At 37.6% G+C, this 26,807-nt stretch overlaps 1 protein-coding gene across 2 annotated transcripts; it reads right to left on the bottom strand.

Annotated features, from left to right (window-relative positions):
* Positions 1–1,770: 1,770 nt before the first annotated feature.
* On the bottom strand, positions 1,771–26,453 carry LOC126822391 (GTPase IMAP family member 4). 2 transcript variants are annotated; one of them, XM_050551288.2, is made up of 4 exons: positions 26,246–26,453; positions 14,793–14,854; positions 4,566–5,319; positions 1,771–2,641 (listed from the first exon to the last, which is right to left on the bottom strand). In XM_050551288.2, exons 2-4 carry the CDS (start codon positions 14,797–14,799, stop codon positions 2,413–2,415), a joined length of 990 nt encoding a protein of 329 aa, XP_050407245.1. In that variant the 5' UTR covers positions 14,800–14,854; positions 26,246–26,453; the 3' UTR covers positions 1,771–2,412. The 2 variants fall into 2 exon arrangements, with proteins under 2 accessions (XP_050407245.1, XP_050407244.1); XM_050551287.2 differs by lacking the exon at positions 26,246–26,453 and adding an exon at positions 24,941–25,215.
* Positions 26,454–26,807: the final 354 nt, after the last annotated feature.

Raw genomic sequence — 26,807 nt, 5'->3', positions numbered from 1 at the left:
ATGTCGGTTTTGATAGCATAATAATATTTTTAAGTTTCTGACAGGATTAAAATATTGAAAGTGTTCACAAAGTTGAGCACGATCTACGGCACGAGTATTAGATACTACATTAACCACGTTAAAACTAGTTCGGATGGGTGTTAAAATTGGTGACATTATTAACCTCATCTTCTTCGGGATAGATCACATCTTGAGCCTTACAAGTAGGTAGTTTAACGTTCCAAACAGTGCTTTGTATATATCGGATAACAATTGGGACATCTAGACGGACCACAAGCTAAAAACGCGATTTTTTCGTAAAATCAGGGGCCATAATTCAGGAAAGCTACGAAAGGAACCAAGATCTTTGTGTAACAAATATGCATTTCAAGTTTCATCAAAATTGGATGAAAATTATGACCCTCTAGATTGTCCTCAAGCTTAAATTTGATTTTTCGTAAAATCAGGGGTCCTAATCTATGAATGTACGATACAATACATGCCAAGGTCGAAAGGAACCGAGGTCCTTCGGATATAAACCTACATTTCAAGTTTCGTCAAAATCGGATAAATATTGTGACCTGTAGAGTGTCCAAAAATAAAAGGTAATGGAGATTCAGTGGGGCGCTGATTTTGAGATGATTTACGAGCCAGGAAATGGCGCCCATGACCCTCTGGAGTTTCTGTTCAGACGCTTTCACCTGGTATTGGGAATGACAGCACAGAGAAAATAGTGTAGACTATCACAGTGACAGAACATGCCATTTCACAAGCGAGAACAGGGAGATGGCTGTACAAAACATGCTGATAGGGCACAGTTCTACCCCTCATCAGCCACAGGGGTAACTCCAAATAATACTCCTCTCATGAACAGAGAAATAAGAGAATCAAATTTGATTATGAGGATCTCAGTATCACAACAGACCACCGACATCAAAACCAGATAAACATTGTGACCTCTAGGGTGTGTAATATCGCTGGCGATATTTGTGCTACATGAATACTTATATCATCCTATAGATGTTGGTATGGCCGTATAAGTTTGAAGGAGGTATTATAAGACTATTGTACATTTATTTGCTCTTTATATATCTTTAAATAATTACTGGCTTACCAAACATGTATTGAAGGGAATGATAAAAAGAGTTCTAATTTGGTAAACATTCAATTCTAGGTTGATAACAAAATAACACGTGTGAAACTTCTGGTGTGAGTTTCCACTATTCATGTAAAGGTGGTTTTCGCCGCCATTAGGCTAGTTAACCAAGTCTGGGTGGATTGCGATTTAGATAATGACTTTATTTTAAAAACTTTTATGTATTGTACCATATGTAAGCAACTTAATATATAAAATGTAAAAACGAACTGTTGCTTTGTTATTCCAGAGACGACAAACGTCTTAACTACATGGCATAAGAAGAAGAGAATACACAACCAAGGGAGACAATTGAAAATACTAGACGATCACAAGAAAAGATGGGTCATACGTAGGAGGTGGCGACCGGTTTGTCGGAGGCCCGCTTTCCCCGTTTGACAAAAGACCCATGGTACTACAAGTGTCCACAAGCCAAAATGTGATCTGTCGTACAATCAGGGGCCAAAATCTATGAAGTTAAGGTCCGATAAATGGCAATATCGAAATGATCCAAAATTGGATAAAATTTGTAACCCGTAGAGTGGACGGAGGGACAGGGGCTTATAAATAAAAAGTTTTCAAACAAAATCAGTTGCTTGTCGCACGGACCCGTTCAGAGATATAGGCCACCAAAGTGGAAAGGACAATATCGGGTCAAATTTTCACAAAACTTTTATTTGCAAAAACTGCTAGAAAATCATCTGAACTTCGTTAAACGTGAGGATAATTATTATTAGATACTTGAAAAAGTTCTGTTATCTTGAATTTGTTTGAGATATCTCAGAACGAAAGTCTTATACTTTGTCTCAGAACGGAAAAAAACACACCGATTTCCATCGATGCTGCTTTGTTATTTCCACGTACCAAATAGTTAACAAATTGGTTATTAAATTGACTATGATTTTTAATTTTAAAATTTAATATATTTTCCAATGTGTAATGCTTTTGCTTACTTGAACATGAGATTAAGGGGCTCAGATTAACTCTTTTTACTGACATAATTAACTATAACACTAACTTTTTGTTCTGATCTCACCCAATGTTTACTTAATATTAATTTTAAAGTTTAAAAAAGCACAACTTTGCAGTGTAGATTAGTAATAGTGTGTTAGAATGATACATACTATTTGTTTTAGTTTAATTAATAGTAATTTAGTTAAATAAATAATTCTAAATGACTTGTACCAAGGGGAAAAAGCAGTAAAATATTTATTTTCGGTAATGTTGATCATAGTTGTCCAGAAGCGATATGTCTGCTTGACTCCGCTCACAGAGATTCTTCGTATTATTTTGAATATTCATATCCCACTGGAGTGCGTTACATTCTGTTGGGCTCTATTCATAGACGGTGCACCAAGTGTCGCCATAACATTTGTTCCAGGGTTTGCTATACATGTACCAGCTCTTGGTGTACTCAACTGCTGAGTCTGGTTTACATCAGGCACTGTACGATATGTTGGTTGTGAAGAAGTAAACATATTGCCTACTATGCCAGTCACGTAACTGATAGCTGCAGAAACTGTGTCCCTAAAATGATTAGAATTAAAATTGTATTATCGCCCAATTCACAAATGATCATCAATTCAGTAAAGAAGTTATTGTCAGCTACAAGATACGCCCACATTTTGTAATAGACGGGGAACAGGGGATATCGACAGGCAGGGTTCACCCTCTCATTGTCTCAATGCTTAACATGGAATTAAGAGAAATATGTCATAAACTGATGACAAATTTATCATTTTACAACTAGAATCCTTATTGGTCAAGGTTATTTTCAATGAACAATGATTAAAATATACATTGTTTAATAGGGGAAATTTATCAGCAAGTGGTAGGTATGGGCACCAACTGTGCACCTTTGCTTGCTGATTTGTTTCTTTATTCCTACGAAGCCGATTACATACAGGCACTCGTAAAATCAAATAAACGATTAGTCGGACATTTTAATTTCACTTATTGATATAGCGATGATGTTCTATCACTGAATAATCCAAATTTTAGTGATTATGTAGAATTCATATACCCTGATGAGCTCGAAATTAAAAACACTACTGACCGTGACAATTACGCTTCCTACTTGGATTTGCGTCTCGATTTTGACAATTGCCAGAAACTTAGTGTTAAATTGTACGATAAACGTGATGACTTTGACTTTCCGATTGTTAACTTTCCATTTATTAGTAGTAACATTCCAATATCACCAGCTTCTGGAGTGTTTGTGTCTCAACTAATTCGTTACGCGAGAGCTTGTTCATTTTATTCTGATTTTTTAAGTAATCGAGGCATTTGTCATCTAAGCTTCAACTACAGGGATACTTGCAAACTAAACTTATTAAAACCTTTAAAAAGTTTTATGGGCGTCATATTGACTTGATTGGTAAATTATATAACATGTCTCTCTCGGCTATTATTCTAGATATATTTAATTGACGCGTATACTATCTCCCTGATAATGTCTGTCTACTACAAAGTTAACACTGTTCATCGCGTGCATTTTGCATACCGATAGTCCATTGGCCAATCACGCTACTTTAACGAGATTTCGCCTAATAGTTTGGATGCAGCTGTGGCGCCAGGCAGGGTAAGCTTACTCTTCCGGACACCTGTTACCACTGTTTGTCGTGTATTTTATACACGGTGAACAGTCCATATGCTGATTACACTATTTTGCCTTATTACACTATTTTGCCTATGCCGTTTTTTAGGACTTCGAATTTTGTCTTATGGTTTGGATTGTTCGTACTTGGTTTATTTTATTAGTATTCTCCAATCTATTGTGTCACAGTGACTATACATGATCGGTCGTATTACTTCTCTTCCTTCATTCTTGCAAATATTTTTTGAGAGATTATTTTGAGTGAAGCCTGCATTATTACAGATCGGGGACTGTACAGCACAGTACACAGTTGTTTATTGTTTGCAATGTCTGTGTAGTTTGTCTTGTCCGCAGGTTTATCTTGTCAGTTTTGTTTTGTGTGTAGTGCGGTCTTCCTGCACTTTCTATGATATAACCCTCATGTTTTACGATTCGGTGTTTTAATAGTTTCCATAAAATCTGTGGCCTCTAGAAGGTCCACAACCTTGCTATACGTATTATAAGCTTTTCCACTATTTGCATTACAGCCATTTTGATGGTGATTTTAAGTCAGAATATTCGAACTCAACCTTGGGTTCACAAGCCAAAAACGCGATTTTGCATTCAATTAAGGCCATAATCCATGACGTTACGGTCTGACATGTGCCAATATAGAAAATAACCGAGAGGATGAACCGTCTGTTACAAAATGTGGGCGTTTCTTGCATGGCAACCGCTTGTCCTTTATGTCGTCTTTATTGAATTGATATGTTAATCAAAATCAGTTAAAAAAAAAAAAACCTGTAGAGTGTCTACAAACAAATAAAATTTGAACTGACGGACGGACATAGTGATATGATTCGTTATTCGTAATACCTCAGTATATATGAAACAATCCTTCTCCACATTCCACCGTGTCCTTCCCTCTCTTCTCGAAATCTCTCCAATTCCTCTTGTATTTTCCTCTTCAATTCCTCTTGTCTTTTCATCTCCACAGCTTTCTCGTACATCTCGTTGGTGTAGTGTTCTTCCCCATTTTTTGCTTTTAGCTGATCAATCACAGCAAATGCATCTGATCTGCTTTCGTTTCCTGTACCATAGCATTCAACAAAGGCATATCTGCCTTCGTCCAAAGCATCTATCAAATACTTAATATGTTTCGGTGGATTTTGTCCTTGTTTGGATTTTAAGTTCACAACATACTGCTCTGGGCTTTGGTTGGAATGGCGAAGGTTATTTTCACATGTGAAAATGACCACCATGTAGTTAAAAACCTCATATCCAAATTTTTCTGTTAGTTTCAGGAGAGTGTGCTTGTCATCATCCAAAAATCTGGAGGCGATGCTGATAACATAAGCAAAAACATGTGGACCCGGTCGAGATAGTTCTACACCTCTACCAAGAATCTGCTCGATTTCGTCATCACTCTGACAGGTATCAAAATATCCGGGAAAATCTATAAATTCATATTGTTTCTCATTAAACTGCACCGCTACTTTTTGTGGATTTATGGTCACCGATGAGGCACTTGTATCCGTCTTACATACTTTTGATTTAGCCATGAAATTGCAGAGCGAACTCTTTCCCACGCCGATTTTACCTATTACAACACACCGCAACGGTAGAAAATCTGAAAACAGAAAAAAAAAATCTTTTTCGAAGCAATAGAGCACCATATCTATTTAGATATTTTCTCTGAAATTCCAAACAGAAGACATTTACAAGTCTTGTATGTATATTGAACAGATAGTTTAGTAATTAATGTAGATAAAGTAGGAAATGAAATGGGGTTTAACGTCCTACTGTTCTGCTCCTACTGGGCTAATGAAGACGGGCATACGCCATACAGTGTGCTATGAGGGAAATTTTGCCCGGGCAGCGGCGCTACAGCCTACTCTTATATCGAATTCCAACTGCCAAGGGATCTTTTACGTGAACGCCAACGTTTACACGGGACCTCGGGTTTTCGTCCCATCGGAACGACTAGACAGCTGTCCTTGTCAGGCCCCTACATCCTGCATCACTGACAAAGGGAAACCACGCCGGAAAATCTGAATGAACTTTCTCGGCCAATGCAGGGATCGAACACCCAACCTCCAGGCTAGCGAGCCAGCGTCTTACCCACTTAGCCACGTGATCCCCCAGATAAAGTAGGCTTTTCCATTTAAACCTACCTAGTTCAAATATACATGTATTAGTCTTGAGGCTCAGTGCGGAGGGGTGTCCATCAAATGGGCACAAAACCAGACCCAACTTTTCTATACTAAAAATTCGCGTAGAATACGACGGTAATCAGTCCGCAGTTGGGGAGTTTTCGAGATATTCGGGGTCAAAGGTGTTCATTTGCACTGAAAGTGAATGCACAGCGATTCTTGTATCATGAAAATATATCACCGTTACACCCTAAGGGTAGTTGAGTTCAAAGTTCGTAAAAATCGGACCAAAACTGACAGCCAAAATGGCCGCCCCTCGTACTCAAATAGCGTAAAATATGGTATATCAATGTTGTGGACCCTGTAGAGGTCACAATTTTCTTCTGATTTTGATGAAGCTTGAAATGTAAGTTTATAACCCAAAGATCTTGGTTCCTGTCGATATTCGCGCATATCGGATAGAAACTTCCTGAATTACGAAAAATCGCTTTCTTAGCCCCTCTAGATGTCACAATTATTATTCGATTTAAAAAAAAAAGTTCAATTATATCACTGTTACACCGTAAATTTAGCTGAGTTCGAATGTCGTGAAAATCGGACCAAAACTGCCGGACAAAATGGCCGCCTCTCTTACACAATTAGTGTAAACATCTGGTATATCCCTAAGATCTCAGTCCCTTTTGATATTTGCGCATTTCTGATCATAACTTTCTCTGTTATTGCCCCTGATTGTACAAAAAATCGTTTTTGTTTTTAGCGTGTTCTCTATCCATCTCTTGTAAAATTTTATAAACTTTTGTCTAGTAAACGTTCGTTCCCTTACCGATAAATGTGCTGCATTGACCGAATACCTAACTGAACATAATTGTGATATTACATTCATCACTGAAACGTGGCTTAACTCTAATACACGTGGTCCAGTTGTCAGTGAACTAAAAACTTTAGGTTACAACCTTTACCACATCACACGCCGCTATTGGGGGGGGGGGGAATAGTATCCAAAATTGGGATTCCTGTTGAACTGAAAAAATGCCAATCATTTAAATCTTTTGAAAATGTTGAACTAACACTGAAAACTAACAATGGATCAATTAGGCTTGTTTGTATCTATAGGCCACCATTATCTAAACAAATCTATATGTTCAAACTCTGATTTCCTTTCTGATTTTAGTTCTTATTATGAATATTTGATACTCAACCCAGGAAAACTACTCATTGCTGGTGACTTCAACATTCATCTTGATGTTCCTACAAATTCTTTTGCAATCCAATTTCAAGATCTTATCCAGTCCTTTGGCTTAGTACAACATGTTATCAACCCAACGCATAATCTTTGTCATACTTTAGACTTGGTATTATCACGCTGCGGAGAACTGGATGTCCAAAACTTAAGGATAAATGACCCATTTCTCAGTGATCACTATGCTATTCATTTTATGGTTCCATGTGATCCAGCTGAGAAAACGGCTCATTCTATCATAAAATACAGAAAGATCATGTGCATTGATCACACCAAGATTGCAGGCGATATAAAAGAATCATGTTTGTTTACATCTTCACTTTCAACTTCTGATCTAAATGAACTGCTCCATATATATACTCAGCCAAATTAAAAACTTGACACTCGGGATTTTTGGGACTAGATTTTTAATATTTGGTTTTAGGCAACTATTTTAGTGTTATGTTGTGAACAGACAACCTTGACATCAACAAAAAGCAAGAATACGTCTCGCCGAAAGTCCTTGACATTGATAACGTTCGTGATGTCACAGTACCCCCCAAAATGAAATTCACAGACTTGGAGAACAATCGGAATAAAGTGTTTAGTAACGGTTGTGGCCTCCTCTAGCGTCTCGTACTGCCACACAACGTCTTCTCATGGATCTCAGAACATTTGTAAATACTACCCGGGGAAGACTTCGCCACTGCTCAACAAGAGCATGTTAAAGGTCCTGCAACTAAGTGGTGGATTCACTTGCTGACGAACACGTCGACCCAGTTCGTCCCAGATGTGTTCAATAGGATTAAGGTCGGGGCTAAGCGACGGCATTTCTTAAAAAATTCTGGGTAGCAATTGCTGTATGGGGTCGAGCATTGTCTTGTTGAAACGTTAGTCCAGGCCCATGTCTCTGCATAAACGGAAGAAGAACAGGTTGCAAAATCTGATCTCTGTACTGGACAGCATTTAAGTTCCCTTGGACAACAAGAAGAGGAGAACGTCCATGTGCACAAAAAGAACCCAAAACCATGATGCTGCCGCCACCAAATCGGTCAACTTCTCTGACGCATACCACTGTCTTTGAGTAAATCTTATGTGTCTTGTGGCCCACACAAGTCGGTTACGGCGATGAAGAGGTGTCAATATTGGTCCATTATAGGGCCTCCGAGCTCGAAGACCAGCAGCCTGCAAGCGATTTCGAACAGTTTGTGCAGTTACCCTTCCACCAAACATCTCTCTACTTGTGGACGTTGCAGTGACAAATCTGTTTCTAAGATGACGTAATCGTATTGCTTGATCTTCCTGGAGTGACGTCACACGTGGCGCTCCCGCCCTTGGGCGGTCGGCAATAGTTCCAGTTCAAAGCACTCTCATTCTAAGATTAATTATTGTCTGGCGTGAACAATTAAAGGCTCTTGCAATGAATAATAATCTATCCAAAATTTAGAAACAAGCCTTTTTGTTAACATTTACCAACACTTGAAAACGGCAGCCATGGTAGCTTAGATTTTGACAATTCTGTTTTCATCAATTTACAGAACAGTCCATATGAATAATGTTGATATTAAAGGATGTGACAGTTCTTGCAAATGAAGCGCAATAGTCTATAATATTACGATTTACCTACCACCTCATGTAAGGCAAATTGTGATAGTATAAGTCAAAATGTATTTACTGCATTTTTATTTACCTTTGTGTGTCGAATTACCGCTCAAAGGAAGTGTTGCTCGCATCAATGAGTTCATGCATGACTTATTTTTTGTCCCCCGCCTTTCGAAGAAAGCAGGGGACTATTAAAATAGGTTCGTCCGTCGGTCTGTCTGTCACACTTTTTGGGAAACAATAACTCTCTTCCTAATTGAGCTAGAATGTTCAAACTTGGTGTATGTGTTTATTAGGTCAATGCCTTGATGGAGTTCGAAGATGAGCATTTTCCGCTTAGGGTAAGCAGAGATAAGCAATTTGATTGGTTGATGCTTTGGGACACGATAACTCTCTTCCTAATTGGGCTAGAATGTTCAAACTTGGTGTATGTGTTGATTAGGTCAATGCCTTGATGGAGTTCGAAGATGAGCATTTTCCGCTTAGGGTAAGCAGAGATAAGCAATTTGATTGGTTGATGCTTTGGGACACGATAACTTTTAATTGAGCTAGAATGTTCAAACTTGGTGTATGTGTTTATTAGGTCAATGCCTTGATGGAGTTCGAAGATGAGCATTTTCCGCTTAGGGTAAGCAGCGATAAGCAATTTGATTGGTTGATACTTTGGGGCACGATAACTCTCTTCCTAATTGAGCTAGAATGTTCAAACTTGGTGTATGTGTTGATTAGGTCAATGCCTTGATGGAGTTCGAAGATGAGCATTTTCCGCTTAGGGTAAGCAGAGATAAGCAATTTGATTGGTTGATGCTTTGGGACACGATAACTTTAGTTCTAATTAAGTGAGATTGATGAAACTTGGTGTATAGTTTCATTACAGTAATACCTTGACTAAGGTTGATAATGAGCATTTTCTGCTCAGGGTAAGCAGAGCGATACGCAATTTGATTGGTCGAGACTTTGGAAAACAATAACTCTCCTACTTTGATTGTCCCCCGCCTTTCGAAGAAAGCAGGGAACTATTAAATTGGGTTCGTCCGTCTGTCTGTTTGTCTGTCTGTCCGTTCCGCTTATGGTAAGCAGAGATAAACAATTTGATTGGTTGATCTTCGAATTGAGTAAATGTTCATGCTTATTGTCCCCCGCCTTTCGAAGAAAGCAGGGAACTATTAAAATGGGTTCGTCCGTCTGTCTGTTTGTCTGTCCGTTCCGCTTAGGGTAAGCAGAGATAAACAATTTGATTGATTGATGCTTTGGGACACTATAACTTTAGTTTTAATTAAGTAGATAAACAATTTGATTGGTTGATGCTTTGGGACACTATAACTTTAGTTCTAATTAAGTGAGAGTGATGAAACTTGGTGTATAGTTTCATCACAGTAATACCTTGACTAAGATCGATAATGAGCATTTTCTGCTCAGATTAAGCAGAGCGATAAGCAATTTGATTTGCTGAGACTTTGGAACACAATAATTCTCCTTCGAATTGAGTTAAAATGTTCAAAATTGGTGTGTATGCTTATTGTCCCCCGCCTTTCGAAGAAAGCAGGGGACTATTAAAATGGGTTCGTCCGTCGTCTGTTTGTCTGTCTGTCCGTCACACTCCTTCGAATTGAGTTAAAATGTTCAAAATTATTATAACCAGGTATTGATAAAAGCATCAATTGAGCAATTCCAATACAATCCAATACAATGAATATAGGCAAGGTAAATAAACAAATAAATGGAAAAAACAAATTGAAAAAGAAACTATTATAAATTAATTAAATATGTAGTATGCAATAATGAATTGACATTTAATGACAGAAAGAAAACAGTGAACTTTGCACAACTTGCAGCAAGATGGAAAATAGACCCGTTGATACAACCAAACTCTAGATCTGTAGGCATAGAGCATGTTTTCCCCTTAATATGCTATAATTATTCCATCAAAAACATTGTATGCTTAGACTATAAGTAAAGATATACTGTTTGATTGTTCAATACTTTGTAAAAGATAATTTGTGATAAATTTATATGTGTCCTCTAATTATTTTCCTATTTCGGCGGGGGACATCAGCCTCACTGTTGGCTTGTTTAATATCATCAAATCCCGTAAATGACACCTCATTTGTATTTTGATATGAACTAATCTATTCCGCAGTTGTTTAAAGATATTTTCCTAGAAAAGTATTTATCGGGTGGTTATTTCCAATAAAAAGTATGTCAAATTTGATATATATGGAAAGTATAGACACCCAATCATACTACAAAAATACTGGATTACCCGAAAAACGCCCATGGGGCAAGCACTGGGCAAAATTGTCAGAGTATGACTAACTGGCAACCCGACTGATATCTGCCAGCTTATTGTGTGCCAGCTTAAGTGAGGAAGCGGCTGTTATTTTTTGATCAAATTTAGGCGGTTTTGGGAATATTGAGGGGTGTCAACATACAAGACTCTGTAATTAAACGGCAGAAAAAGAAGTTGACAGAAATAATTAAGAATTTACTTAGGCCCCAATATGTATGGTAAATTTACAGTATGTAATGATGAATACATTATGAAAAATGGACACTCGCACAATGAAGCAAATTTGACAGACATTGTACCTAACAACAGCTTACTTATAGCTATAGGTATCCCCGGCGAATACAAAGGTTTGAGTTGAAGCAAATTATTGATAGATTGGTTACTTTGAATATATTTTTAGTCCGAATATATCATCAAATCACAAAGTTTGTACGCGGGCATGTATCTTTAAATTAAAAATTTGTATTTAAAATTAACACTTTTGTCATTGATATTAGCATAAGGTCAAGGACATACCAGATATCGGACACGAAAGCTACCTACGAAACATTGTTAACATCTATACAACAGCGAAATGTGTTATAACTAAAGGGAATACGACACAATTGTATGTATGGTGATGTAAATGAAACCTTTGCATATCGATACAATGTTCCTCGTCTAAAGATATGAAGGGTCATTTTCAAGATTGAAAAAGAAAATGGCGGATCCCAACCCCGTGGTAGCAAGGACGTGGAAATCTCACACTACAAGGAAATAGGAAAGCAACACGAAAATCTAAGACTCAGCTACTGTACTATATAGATCAGGGTATAAATAGAGAGATAATAGCTGTCCCAAGTTTTATCGTTTGGTCTGTAGGTGTAACCGCGATTGGGCAAGAAAGTGATGAAACTGATCTTTTCGTTTACATGATAACACGCGGATGTACGAATTAAAGGGGTATTTGTATCCAACGGCCACTATTCTGTATCGTCAGCCTTGTTGGTGTTGAGACTACTATGCAACAAGATGTTGTCACTTTACCTTGCCCTTAATGTAGATTCTCAATAAGCAATAAACATGAACTTGCAAATCGCACACCCCAGGGTTCTGTTATTAGCATGATGTCTTTGATTGCAAAATTACTTTTATACCACATATTGAAAATATTGTTAAATGAGGACAGAATGTTCTGAATGTAATGCGATGCCTGACTGGCATATCCTGGGGAGGAAATAAAACGACCCTGCTAATGATATATAGGTCATTGAAAATATCAATATGTGACTGGCTGTGTTTTGTTTCCGAGTGCAAATAAAACAACGCTTTCTCAACTAGTTTACAATATCAGGCAATAAAGATAGCAACGAAAGCTTCATTTGGCACAAAAAGGGAAAGTCTATTGCAAAAAGTAGGTGAAATGTCTTTCGTATTGAGGCGCAACGAACAACATTGAGATACTGGGCTAAGATACAATATCTTGGAGACAGCTGTCCAACATTTAAGTGTACAAAAACATCAATTAAAAATTAAAAATAAATGTTAAATCAGACTCAGCCGTTCGGTCACAGGAGCAAATGATCTATTCAAAGACATAAGATTAGATCACTGTCAGTTTACTGACAGGGTATTTTTGTATTAAGCCCCATGGACTTTATTAAATCAAAACTATGGCATAAGCCTAAGTAATGTTGTTAAGAAGAAAGTAAAATGGTCATCTTATGTAAAAGTATACACGGACGGATCTCACGATCCAAACACAACCCGAACACCATTAGGTGTAGTCATTCCTGAATTTAATGTTAATTTATCGAAAAAAGGTTACCAGATGGATGTTCCATCCAGATTGCAGTATAAAGGCATGTCTTTAATCATATTTGATTATTAAAGGAGAATGCTACAGTAAAATTTTAATTTTATCATTTTAGTTCATTGTGTAACGGATTTCAGATTTTTTTTTAATGTTTTAGTAACAATAAAATAAAACCAAGTACGAACAATCCAAACCATTAGACAAAATTCGAAGTCCTAAAAAAAACGGTATAGGCAAAATAGTGTAATAACGTTAGAAAACACTTTCGGATTTCCTCAATTACAGAACCCCCCACAATTAATGAGCTGAAGCTAAGTCACGTGACATGACGTAAGAGGCGACTCTCGTGTACCGGTGGCTGTATATTTCAATATAGCATCGGCAGAAACTGACAGCTTGTCAGACATTGAATGCATCCCGAATGTTCTCCCCAATCAGTACGAGCCAATTAGAAAGGCGAGCAACAACGGTGACATTCTACCATTTCTAGACAGGAAGAATGACAACTAGGCACTAAAAACACCGTAGGCCTACCTTGTCTTATCACCACAGTCCTTGGAAGTTGGAGTTGGATTCTCGATAACTTTTCGCTTCATTTATTGATGTTCACGCTTCATCGGCGAAAATATATCAGAGAAAAACTATTAATTCCAATAAGTTTACCCTAGTCCTAGGGTAATAGCTTATTATATGCCCTAGACTACTTTCTTTGTGCAACAATTGAAAAACGAGAGTCACATACATAGGACTGTCGATCGGCATCGGACCGGAGTATCGCTAAAATAAAAAAATTCTATCACACTCATTTACCAATAGTTAAATCAGACGGACTTCCTACATCTAGGACTATCTATGACCGACTGCAAAATCGTCGACATAAGCCCACACCTACTACTGACGCGGAAGATGCTTTGAAGTGGGGATATTAATTTACATTTAGTATTTAGCTGGCCTACCTAGCTGTGTCGTTTACATTTCGTTGTCATGGTTACATCAGTCATTTCTAATGCTAGATTTTGAAAGCGTGTCGGTTTCGCAATAGAACTATGCAGATTTAACATTGAAAGATAACAGAACTGCTATATCTAGATCGACATAATAATATTATTAAAATTGCACTGGTCACGTTCGTAGGCAGATAACTCGAAATGCTCCGAACAAAAAGGAGCGTGTCTTGACATCGCCTCGTTGTCTTCGCTGTGTCCAGACCATTCTGCGTGTTGCCTCATTTGAAAATTAAAAAAAAATGATACGTTTATGCTTCCAGTTAGACGAAATGACGGGATGCAGTGCTCGGCAATAGCCTTCTATAGGGAAATTTACAACGTCTGTTGTCTTTGACGTCACTCACGGAAAACATCAAAACTTGGCTGCAGATATATGCACAAATGTCAATTTGGATTTTTTTTGGTATATTTTTCCTTTGTAAAGATATTCAGAATGACTTTTAAAATTTCGTAGGGCTAAACATATTCTAATATTAAAGTTATTTTTCATATTAAAGATACATTATGGGAGATAAGATACCGAGATGGCAGTTCTCGCTATAATAGTTAAAAACTAGATAGTATAAAGGTAATTTGCTGAAAATTTCAGTCAAATTGATCCACCATGAGCCGAGATAGAAGCTCGTGAAATTTTGGTATAGTCTCGGTCATCATTACTAAAATCATTAATATAAACAGCAAGTCTCGATTATCCACTTTTATTGATTTAATTATCAACGGCCGTTAGCGGCATATAGGAATCTAATCCAGCTAACATCGAAGGCTAGCCTTAACATCGAGAGTTTATTATGGTCTGGATAAGTTAATTAATATCTAATTGATAATTTAGATAACATTTCAGGCCTAAAGAAAGACTTGTAATAAGCAGATTTTGCTCTTGCATAAAGCATGTTTAAAACAACTTTTTGCGATAATATTCTCCTTTAAATATAAATTTGGTCGTTAAATACATGTATATTTCAAGTAGATGGTTTAGTATGATCCAAGGTGAAGGTCAATTAGTTCATTAAATACATGTATATAATAAATATACTTACCCGACATGCTGTACTTTATATCTATTTAGGGATAATCAACTGTTTTGACAGGATAGGTTTACCTATTAATAGAGAAATTATTCTAAACATTACCCTCCATTGGATTATGGTCCGATGCGCACCAAAATCGAAGTCATTCAAGATATTTTGATCCTGAATCATGATCATTTTGTGGCGGAGTACAAATTGGTCATTAGGTGAGGGGGGATATTTGTGGCTTCATATACTGCGCCTAGATATCCCAGGTATTCAACATATGAAAACATCCGTTAAAAACTGAAGTCGCTATCGTATTCACAAGGTTTTTGACAGTGCGTGTGTGGTGGTGGGAGGGGGGTAACTCAGGAACTTTAACGATACACTGTGTATACTTCCCACCAAGTTTGAAACACATACGTTAAAAACTTCAACCTCTATCGTGTTATACATTATATACTACGAATTATACAACACAGCAACAAACTACATGGATACCGGTATCACAAACCTTACTAAACGAGGACGGTTAATAGGGAAAAGCTCAGATGAAAAGACCTTCAATATCTTTCCATCTATCTTGAACTTTGTCACCGAGTATAATTTGTTCTTTTTCAAAATAGTATAATCGGTTTTTTTTAAATACATTCAAAATTGGTTTATTTTCTCTAAGCCTTTGTTTATATATGTGTAACTTAGCTTAACTATGTATCAAATTTGTAATTTTATTGTCCCCCGCCTTTCGAAGAAAGCAGGGGACTATTAAAATGGGTTCGTCCGTCTGTCTGTCCGTCACACTTTTTGGGACACAATAACCCTCCCTCTAATTGACCTAGAATGTTCAAACTTAGTGTAGGTGTTTATTAGGTCAATGCCTTGATGGAGTTCGAAGATGAGCATTTTCTGCTTAGGGTAAGCAGAGATAAGCAATTTGATTGGTTGATGCTTTGGGACACGATAACTTTAGTTCTAATTAAGTGAGAGTGATGAAACTTGGTGTATAGTTTCATTACATCAATACCTTGACTAAGTTCGATATTGAGCATTTTCTGCTCAGGGTAAGCAGGGCGATAAGCAAATTGATTGGCCGAGACTTTGGAACACAATAACTCTCCTTCTAATTGACCTAGAATGTTCAAACTTGGTGTAGGTGTTTATGAGGTCAATGCCTTGATTGAGTGCGAAGATGAGCATTTTCTGCTTATGGTAAGTAGAGATAAGCAATTTGATTGGTTGATGCTTTGGGACACGATAACTTTAGTTCTTATTAAGTGAGCGTCGGGGGACATCAGCCTCACTGTTGGCTTGTTATCATCAGTATCAATGCCAAATAAACATGCTATCAAAATCATTGTTTGCCTTTATAAGTGCCCCTGATTTTTCGAAAAATCACATTAAAAGACGTTTAAATATATCACTGTTACACATCAGTGAAGGCCGAGTCGAATTTCGTAAAAACCTGACCCAAACTGCCGGACAAAATGGCCGCTTTTTGTACGCAAATAGTGTAAAAGTATGTAGTAATACCAAGGTTGTGGACACTTTAGAAGTTACAATGTTTATCCGATTTTGATGAAACTTAAAATTTATGATTATAATCCACAGATCTTCGTTCCTTTCGATAATTGCGCAGATCGTACCGCAACTTCCTGGAGTATGGGCCCTGATTGTACGAAAGGAACCGAGATCTTTGTACAATAAACATACATTTTAAGTTTTATCAAAATCGGATCAAAATTGCGAAATTTGGTAATATAGCTTATATATGAGTTTTGGAGTTGTTGGGTTAAAACTCTGGTCTCAAAAATAAATTTCGAGAATTTTTGATGGTAGAAATTCAAAATGAAATGTAAATTGGTGGAATTTTTTAGGAGCTAAATCGCTAATATCTGGGACCTAGAAATTGACACAAATGGGTCGCAATGTATATAATAATGTAATATGAATGTATATTTTTACTCTTAATTTCAAATCAGCTATGTTCCGCGAAATACGTCAGAAGTTTCAATCTAGTGGCAATCTCTAGCGTCTGGTTATTCCTGTCTACATAGTATTTATTGCGCATGCTCTCCAGATAAGATGGCGTCACCGTTTGACATGACTTGTGGAATATGTCTAGCCTCGTTCTTCGAATCCCTTGTTACAAATAGGACTGAAACGCATTATGGTACCTTTTGCCGGCAAGATTACATCATTAAAGTTGATTTATATTGATAAATAATTCGTGTTTTCAATGTCGAAGAGTTTGGTTGATTTTGAGTTCGAGACTTAGCTACTTTAATTAACCGGTTTGGTAGTTGTTGAGTTCAATCTCTTATCTACGCAAGCCAACAGTGAGGCTGATGTCCCCCAACCTCCCCCGTCGAAATCCCAAAATAAATAGACAAACACATTTATTAATCGCTCATTTATTTTTTTGCAAAAGTATCGAGAAATCAAACTACATACTAAGTTTCGTCACTCTCTATCAGATAGAATCAAGATTATCTTGTCCCAAAGCATCGACCAATGAAATTGATTAGCCCTGCTTAGCTTCAGCTCGAAATGTTAATCATTGAACTCAGTCAAGACATTCACCTAATCTACATCAAGTCTAAACATTCTACCCCAGTTAAATGCAGAGTTATATTCCAATTTCTTGAACAATCAAATTGCTTATCAATCCTTAACCTAAGCAGAAAATTCTCACCATCGAATTTAGTCAAGGTAATGATCTAATAAATCTATATTCGGACTATATTACGACCAAAGTTATCGTGCCCCAAAGCACCAACCAATCAGATTGCTTATCCCTGCTTACCGTAACCAGACAGTGTTCATCATCGAACTCCATCAAGGCATTTACCTAACGAACGTCCACACTAGGTTTGAACATTCTACCTCATTTAAAAGGAGACTCGACCAATCAAATTGCTTATCGCTCTGCTTACCCTGAGCAGAAAATGCTCATTATCGATCTTGTTCAAGGTATGGATGTAATGAAACTATATAGACCAAATTTCATTACTCTCACTTAATTAAAACCAAAGTTATCGTGTCCCAAAGCATCAACCAATCAAATTGCTTATCTCTGCTTACCCTAAGCAGAAGATGCTCATCTTTGAACTCTATCAAGACACTGACCTAATAAACCCCTACAACAAGTTTGAACAGTCTAGCTCAATTAGAAGGGGAGTTTTTGTGTGCCAAAGTCTCGGTCAATCAAATTGCTTATCGCTCTGCCTACCCTGAGCAGAATATTCTTATTATCGAACTTAGTCAAGGTATTTATGTAATCACTCTCAATTAATTAGAACTAAAGTTATCGTATCCCAAAGCATCAACCAATCATATTGCTTACCCTGAGCACAAAATGCTAATCTTCGAACTCAAACAAGGCAGTGACCAAATAAATACCTACACCAAGTTTGAACATTCTAGCTCAATTAGAAAGGGAGTTATTGTGTCCCAAAAAGAGTGACGGACGGACAGACCGACGAACCCGTTTTAAGAGTCCCCTGCTTTCTTCGAAAGGCGGGGCACAAAAAAAAATAATTAAGAATAGTCCAGATGGTGTAAATTTAAAACGACAATCAAATTAGAAACCAAAATAAGATATTTAGGGTTACTGAATTCAGTATTGGGTTCAAAACTTAATTTCAAATAGGACTGCCACACACCAAATTTGTGCGTAAGCTTGAAATATCAGGACAAGTTACAGAAAACATTTGTTATGGTCAGTTTTATAAAAGCAGGGTGAGAACCCCATCGGACCTCGAACAGAGTGGGAACCCCTGTCCCCTAGTGTCCCTTGCTTGTGAAAAACTGCACTATTGTGGCAATCACAAGAGCCTGTCGTGAAATGAAAAACAGACAGAGTTTCTTAACCATGTTTATACTGTAGTTCGCATAAACCATAGTTTGTAAATAGGAGGTCGATCTTCAAATGAATACGAATTGTACGATATGCTAATCCCAACATGGCATACAGTAGTTTTTCTCAAACATACATTTTGCAAGACCTAAAACTGCCTATTGCAGATCTGATCTAAATTATTAATTAAACATTAATTAACTGATCCAGGCCATAATCAACTCTCGATGTCAACGCTAGCCTGCGATATTTACTCGATTAGGATCCGATTTGCTGTTCAACTACCATTCATGATTTAAAAATGAAATGGATAATCGACACTATATTTTTTATCATAGCGACTAGGCCGATGATGATACTGATGATCGAGTCTAGGCCGAAAACTGAATCGCTACAATCTCGGTTCCGAGTGGATCAGTTTGACTGAAAAATTCAGCAAATTCCCTTTACATTATCTAATTTTTAACTGTTATAGTGAGAACTGCCATATTCTTTAAATGAATATATTGTTAACGCGCTTTAAATATCTGGATGCAATAGACTTCGTATAGAAAATGCTAGTCACATTAAAATATTGGCAATAGGGGGGATTTCTTGCTATGGCTTGTTTGTAGTATAGGACGGGTTTTGATTATAATCACAATGTTACACATTAAATTATACCCCCCCCCCCTCTTGAAAATTGTAATTAAAGAATGTAATGATATCTTAGTTTATATTATGTCTTTGAATCTACCTGGGAGGTGTGCAACCGTATGACAATTTAAATTAATTAATATGATTATTTCTACAAAGATCCTATTATAGTCTTTAATTACGCCGTCTTCATTAGCCCAGTTCGGAGCAAAACAGTAGGAATTGAACTCCATTTTCTTTATTTTATCTTTGCTTCTAAGGGTATAATTACTAGGAGTAGAGAAAGGTTCTAATAGGCCAGATATATATGTTGGCGCGAGTTGTTACTCTTTCTGAGACTGGAACAACCCCTGTCTACGGTTAAATACAATCAATCGTCCATTTAAATATCCACATGAATATAAAAAAGTATAGACTGGAATATCCCGACGCCAAAGGTTTCCATTCAATTTGGACTATTCGCGTATTTCGCCGAATATAACTTATTAGAAATTACAGTAAATACAGAAACGATTGAATTTAAATCAGTTTAAACATATTCATAATAAATTATCTGATACATTGCGACCCATTCGTGCCATTTCTAGGTGTCAAAGAAAAGAGATTTAGCTCCTTTAAAGGCTCAATATCACTCTTGTTGTAACCGAATAATATGTCCCAATCTTTATTCTGGTCAACAAATTGTACTATTTTACAATATTCCAATTAATTGGTGATACAAATTTCATTTTAACACACCTAATTTAAAAAATTGGAAAAATTCAACTAAATGACTTGAAAAGCCTAACGTAAACCTTTTCAAATGTGACTTGGATTTAAAAATATTTTCGAACCCTCTGGACAAGTAAAATAGGATTTAATAGATAATTTACACAACAGGTAGGACACTTAAACATCTAGTACTTAGAATAAGGCTATTATTTATTTTCTGGAGCTGTCAAGCCAGCAAGAGTGTTATTGTCTCTTTTAGCGATTGCAATAATCGCGCTTTGTTTTACGTTGGTTGCCATAGTTGATGAGCTCTGCCGAAAGTACAAGCAAAAACCTTGAATTTTATGCGTTGAGGTATTTAATTTCCAATGGAATTTTTTTAACCGGAGGTGATTTTAAACACATAGTAATAAGTTACTAATAACCATTATTCAGTAGTTTGTTCACAATCGAATATTGGTTTGTATATGGATAATGATACATTTTATTACATTTAATACAGATGTTGGTATTACAATGGGGATTGTAATTTGGACCAGTTCCTTCGTTGCATGGAAAAGTCACAGAACACACATACGGCCTAACCGGAACAGACCTATTTTTTAATCACGAGATTTTCTGGACGAGATTCCTGCATTTACTACCCTCAGAATTATAGGCGTCTATTACCCGGTACCCACGTATGCTCAGTTCATGGATTTCCTCAACACAACACAAAGAGTAAACCGTTACCGGGTAAACCCAAATGAAACTAAGTAAAAGCAAGATTTTAAGGATAACCAACACACGTGTGTTCACTCGTTATGAGAGAGGTTGAACATTCGTACACTGTTTATTAAGGAAACGCAAGATTTTATGCATGATTCCTCGCATGATATGAGAGTATTTGAACATTCGTACATTGAATATATGGGGGAACCCACTATAGCACACGCAACAACGAATTCGATCAATCTAGTCAAGAAATGGTTAAAATCTATGAAAGGTCAGAGCCCCGTTTCACAAAAACTTAAACCACTAAAATAAATTTTAACTAAAATCAAAATGAAATTTTAAATTTTATGCGTTTCACGAAGTTCGATTGTAACTTAAAATGCAATTTTAATAGATTTTAGTTAAAATTGCTTGAGCCCGCGCAGTGCACAATTCCGACGAGGGCACTTAGGGTGTAAGCAAATACGCTTCAGAATCCCGAATACAGTGCTGGCTCGTTATTCGCCAATAACGAATAACGAGCCAGCACGTTATTCGGGATTCGCCACTAAAAGAGAACGATCTATCTTGCATCCGACCATTTCCTCGTTGGGTGACCGATTAGCACGGAGATGACCGTTTCTAAAGCGCGTAGGATGCTGACTGGCTTGTTAGAGTGCACGGGACAGTCATCTTCAGCAATCACCTGTTTTATTGCCGATTCGACAATAAAACAGTCGAGTGCAGGGGAGGACTGCCCAGTGCACATCAACAAACCAGTCAACACCTTATTCGCTCAACAAACGGTCGTCTCCTTGTTAGTCGGTCACCCAAACGTTCACTTACCCCTACTGTCGGGGGTGGCGAGGAAATGGTTGGATGCAACGTAGGTCGTTCTGTTTTATTGGCGAATCACGAACAACGAGCCAGCACGATAATTAGGATTCGGGATTCGAATAAAACAGGTGATTGCTGGCGGTGACTGCCCCGTGCACTCTAACAATCCAGTCAGCACCCTACTCGCTTGAGAAACGGTCGTCTCCGTGCTAATCGGCCACCCAACGTGGAAATGGTCGGATACAAGACAGATCGTTATGTTTTAGTGGCGAATCCCGAATAACGTGCTGCAGAGGACTGCTTTGTACACTCTAACAAACCAGTTAGCACCCTACTCGCATAACAAACGGTTGTCTCCGTGCTAGTTGGCCGCGCAACGTTCACTTGTCCCTACGGTCGGAGGTAGCGAGGAAATGGTCGGGTGGTAGGTAGACCAGTCTGTGTTACTATCGAATCCCGAATAACGTGTTGGCTCGTTATTCGGGATTCGACAATAAACCACAGGAGAGGACTGCCCAGTGCACATCAACAAACCAGTCAACACCTTGTTCGCTCAACAAACAGTCGTCTCCTTGTTAGTCGGTCACCCAACGTTCACTTACCCCTACGGTCGGGGGTAGGGAGCAAATGGTCCGATGCAATGTAGGTTGGTCTGTTTTAGTGGCGAATCCCGAATAACGTGCTGGCTCGTTATTCGTTATTGGCGAATCACGAATATCGAGCTAGCATGTTATTCGGGATTCGCCAATAAAACAGGTGATTGCTGGAGATGACTGCCCCGTGCACTCTAACAAACCAGTCAGCAGCCTACTCGCATAAGAAACGGTCGTCTCCGTGCTAGTTGGCTGCGCAACGTTCACTTATCCCTACGGTCGGAGGTAGCGAGGAAATGGTCAGGTGGTAGGTAGGCCAATGTGTTTTACTATGGAATCCCGAATAACGTGCTGGCTCGTTATTCGGGATTCGACAATAAAACAGGTGAGCGCAGGAGATGACTGCCCAGTGCACATCAATAAACCAGTCAACACCTTGTTCGCTCAACAAACGGTCGTCTCCTTGTTAGCCTGTCACCCAACGTTCACTTAACCCTACGGTCGGGGTTAGCGAAGAAATGGTCGGATGCAACGTAGGTCGGTCTGTTTTATTAGCGAATTCTGAATCCCGAATAACGTGCTGGCTCGTTATTCGTTATCGGCGAATCACGAATAACGAGCCAGCACGTTATTCGCGATTCGGGATTCGAATAAAACAGGTGATTGCTGGAGGTGACTGCCCCGTGCACTCTAACAAACCAGTCAGCACCCTACGCGCTTTAGAACCGGTCGTCTCCGTGCTAATCGGTCACCCAACGAGGAAATAGTCGGATGCAAGATAGATCGTTCTCTTTTAGTGGCGAATCCCGAATAACGTGCTGGCTCGTTATTCGTTATATGCGATTCCCGAATAACGAGCCAGCACGGTATTCGGGATTCGCGAATCACGAATCACGTGCCAACTTCACGTTGCCTTTGAACTAACGGTTACAATACCAATGAGGAGAGATTCATACGTTGTAGCAATGGCTGCACATGGTCAGACAGTTGTAGAAAGATGAGACGAATAAGTTTATTTCGTATTATTCGTTTCGAAATGTATCAGTGGGTTGGCCTTAAACTTGCATGTCGCTTTCGTGACCTTTGCATTTGATTTACTAACAGGCTCCAATGGAAATAATGCGTATCGATAAACTAAATCGCTTGAATTTCGTAGTTTTATGGTATTTTGGATAACAGAAACTATTGACAATTGTCACAAACATGTGATATTTCTGACTCAAACGATAAAACATACATTATGCAAGAGCTAAATCTGTCTATTGCAGGTCTTTCTTTAGGCCTAAAATGTTATCTAAATTATTAGTTAGACATTAATTAACCTATCCAGACCATAATCAACTCTAGATCGTGGCATCGCTAGCCTGCGATCTTAAGTGGATTATGAGCCGATTTACTGCATAACTTTCCTTCACGATTTAACGATTAAATGGATAATCGAGACTATGCTGTTTATCGTACTGACTTTAGTAATGATGATCGAGGCTAGGCGGAAATTTTAAACGCTTAGTTCTCGGTTCATAGTGGATCAATTTGAATGGAATTTTCAACAGGTGAGAACTTCCAACTCCTTATCGAATCTCCCATAATGTATCTTTAATCTAGACTAAAGTATTGTCGAATTTTAAAACTATTTAACAACTTTTAAACTAATACACAAAAAAGCTAATGTTCCGATGCCTAGATTGGAAATTACAGTCCCATGGACCCTTTTAATAATACTTTGAAAATTCCAAATTGCCACACACTTTATCGGATAATGCCTATCTATCTTACTAAATTAAAATGATTTTTTCCCAATATAAAATACCCTCGGCTCCTATATAAATCATTATAACCACAAAACCTTAAATACTTTGCATATGGCGTATCTGGTATTATAGGACTGGCGGGGTTTCGATTTCCCGGTGTACGTGACAGGGAGTAGGGTCGCCCGTCCATCCTCGTGGGTTTTCTCCGGGTCCTCCGGTTTCCTTCCACTACTATAGACCCCTACGCGCATCGAATTATTGAAATATATTTGAACCATATGTTAATCCCGGAATTACCTAGTTTGTGTCAAGTGGACGTTACCCCCCTCCCTCTCTCTCTCTCTCTCTCTCATTTTAAACAATTGTTGGCCTACAAAAATATTTTTTATAGACATTAGAAATGAAGTGAGTTCAGAGTTTTCTTTTTTTTACTTATTTTTCGTTGTTTTTTTTTTGTCTATTAATTATTTGAAAATAGTATAATTTGTACTTGAATCATATGATAATATATAACAAAGAGTTTTGTTTACTGGGTTTTTTAGGGTTTTTTTTGAGTCTGGGGTTTAAATTTGGGGCGTCATCTAATTGCTTATATTTTTTACCTTACAATAAAATAAACGGGTGGGCCGGAGCTATATTTTCTATGCAATGAAAAGAAATTGACTGAAAATTATTTTTGTGAATGATAGTATGTTTAAATTATATAACCCGGGCCATTGGGAATAATCTATAGATCTAACAACATAGCTCTAATCAATGTTTATTCATGTCGTGATTTTAAGTTAGGAGAGGATGACGGCTATCCTAAGTTAAAATTGATTTTAGTTTAAATTGTCCTTAAAATAGTTTTGTTAAGATACAATTTTAACTTACAATATCATTTTAGTGGATTTTATCTAAAATGCTTAAAATCGTTTTGTGAAACGCATCTATCTTAAGTTAGGAAGAAATTTTAGTTTAAGGCGATTTTAAGGAGATTTAAGTTTTTGTGAAATAGAGCCCAGAATTCAATTTCTTAAAATTAAAAATGACGACTGTATTCGAAGTAGGACCACGGACCAGAAATGATCAAATAATACAAAATATAATACTATTTACCAGATCACTTGATTACCACACACCTGGCGGTATGGAAACAGTTAGACGATACGCCTGGCTTCTATGGAGGTCTTGCGTGTTTATGTAAATATGACTATATATTAAAGTTATATATTAATATGTCACGTGTTACAATTAAGAATCGGGCTTTCCCAGAAAATGTGAAGGTTATGGCATGTGGACAAAAGGCAAGCATTGTAATACTAGAGTTTCTTAATTGTATAGCGTGACGTTTACATTTTTAACTTTAATATATAGTCATATTTACATAAACACGTACGATCTCCATAGAATCCAGGCGTATCGTCACCTGCTCTTTGTTTACGTTTTGATATTAACGGTACATGGCGGAAGGATAGCTAAAGTAAAACTGCATAGTTCGAGTACATTTTGTTAAAACACTGAGCTAAAACCGTTCACTGCGACAAGCTGGGAAAAATTTAAGGTATGTGCTAACCAGTGGATCAAATTAGATGGAAATGTGCCGGAGACAAATGCCGATTTGCTGGACAAAGCTGAATCAGAACTCCAGTCAGGAATGTGCAGACAAAACTCTCACTGGACTTGGGTATGGTAGAGGCTACTAGGCCTACTTATCACATTCCACGTTACCAAACTGTGTATGAAACATTATCACGATTCCTAAATTGTTGAAGAAAGTGATGTTTAGAAACAAGCAGCAAAAAAAAAAAAAAAAAAAAAAAAAGAGAAAGAATAAAATAATAGGTCTGGTTAATTTGTTTAAGGGGATCGGATCATATCTTAACATTTTCCCCATTTTCTTGCAAATGCAAGCTGATGAAGATATTCTCCCAAATGCATGACAACCCAGACCAAGGACTACTCCGCACAAGACCACTCAGACCAATAGAGAAGTCCACCCAGTCAAAGACAGAAGACCACTATGGTTAAGACTGTGTCATCATTATTGAGGTGAAATACAATGTGCAGTACTCATACCCAACAAGTTGTTATGGAGAGAGAGAAATGGGGTTTAACGTCCACTCGACACAAACTAGGTCATTTTGGGACTAACATATGGTTTAATTTTTTTATTTCAATAATTCGCTTGCGCGTAGGGGCCTTTAACAGTGGGAGGAAAGGGGAGGACCCAGAGAAAACCCACGAGGTTGGACAGGCGACCCTACTCCTTGTCACGTACAACCTGGGATTCGAAACCAAGCCTGTTGACTCAATGACAGACTTTATGATACAGTGCGCACATGTTAACAATTCGGCCATCCAACCCCAATGTTATGGAGAAAATTAGAACCGAAATAGATGAATTGGTACAAGTGCACTTACTTTTTTTGAAAAAAATATGTATGAAGAATTATTTCTGCCTTTGCATCACCAGTCAAAAAGGGGGCATATTCTGGCGCATTCCTCCCAGGTTGCCTGACTGTAGCTGTGGAAATTTAAACCCCTCTTGTTAAACTCTATTGAACAAATGACAGGGTTAGGGTAACTAGAGATCAAGCACCAAACAAAATTTTCAATGTGAATGTAAATCAAGCTGCATTACACTTTTACAGATAGATCAGTAATAGATGTACTTGTTACAAGTGAAAACTTTCTTGTATGGTTTTGTGTATATTGTTCGATTGTTACAAGTGAAAACTTTCTTGTATGGTTTTGTGTATATTGTTCGAATATAAAAGTGACAGCCAAACATATGCTGACAGTGACATTGATTTTAATAGTGATGATGATATTGATGAAATTATGTGAGTAGGCCTACACCTGTATACATGTATTTTTGTAAGCGGTTTTTTAATATTTCATATTTTAAATATGTTTTACTTGAATGTACTGTACATGTCAATAAATTTTCATATTATATTTTGTCACTTTATGCTTACTATAT

This window comes from Patella vulgata, chromosome 5 (genome assembly GCF_932274485.2).
Source record: "Patella vulgata chromosome 5, xgPatVulg1.2, whole genome shotgun sequence".
Taxonomy (NCBI): domain Eukaryota; kingdom Metazoa; phylum Mollusca; class Gastropoda; family Patellidae; genus Patella; species Patella vulgata.
Note: the sequence above shows the minus strand (reverse complement) of the source record. Positions and strands in the feature narration are given on the sequence as shown.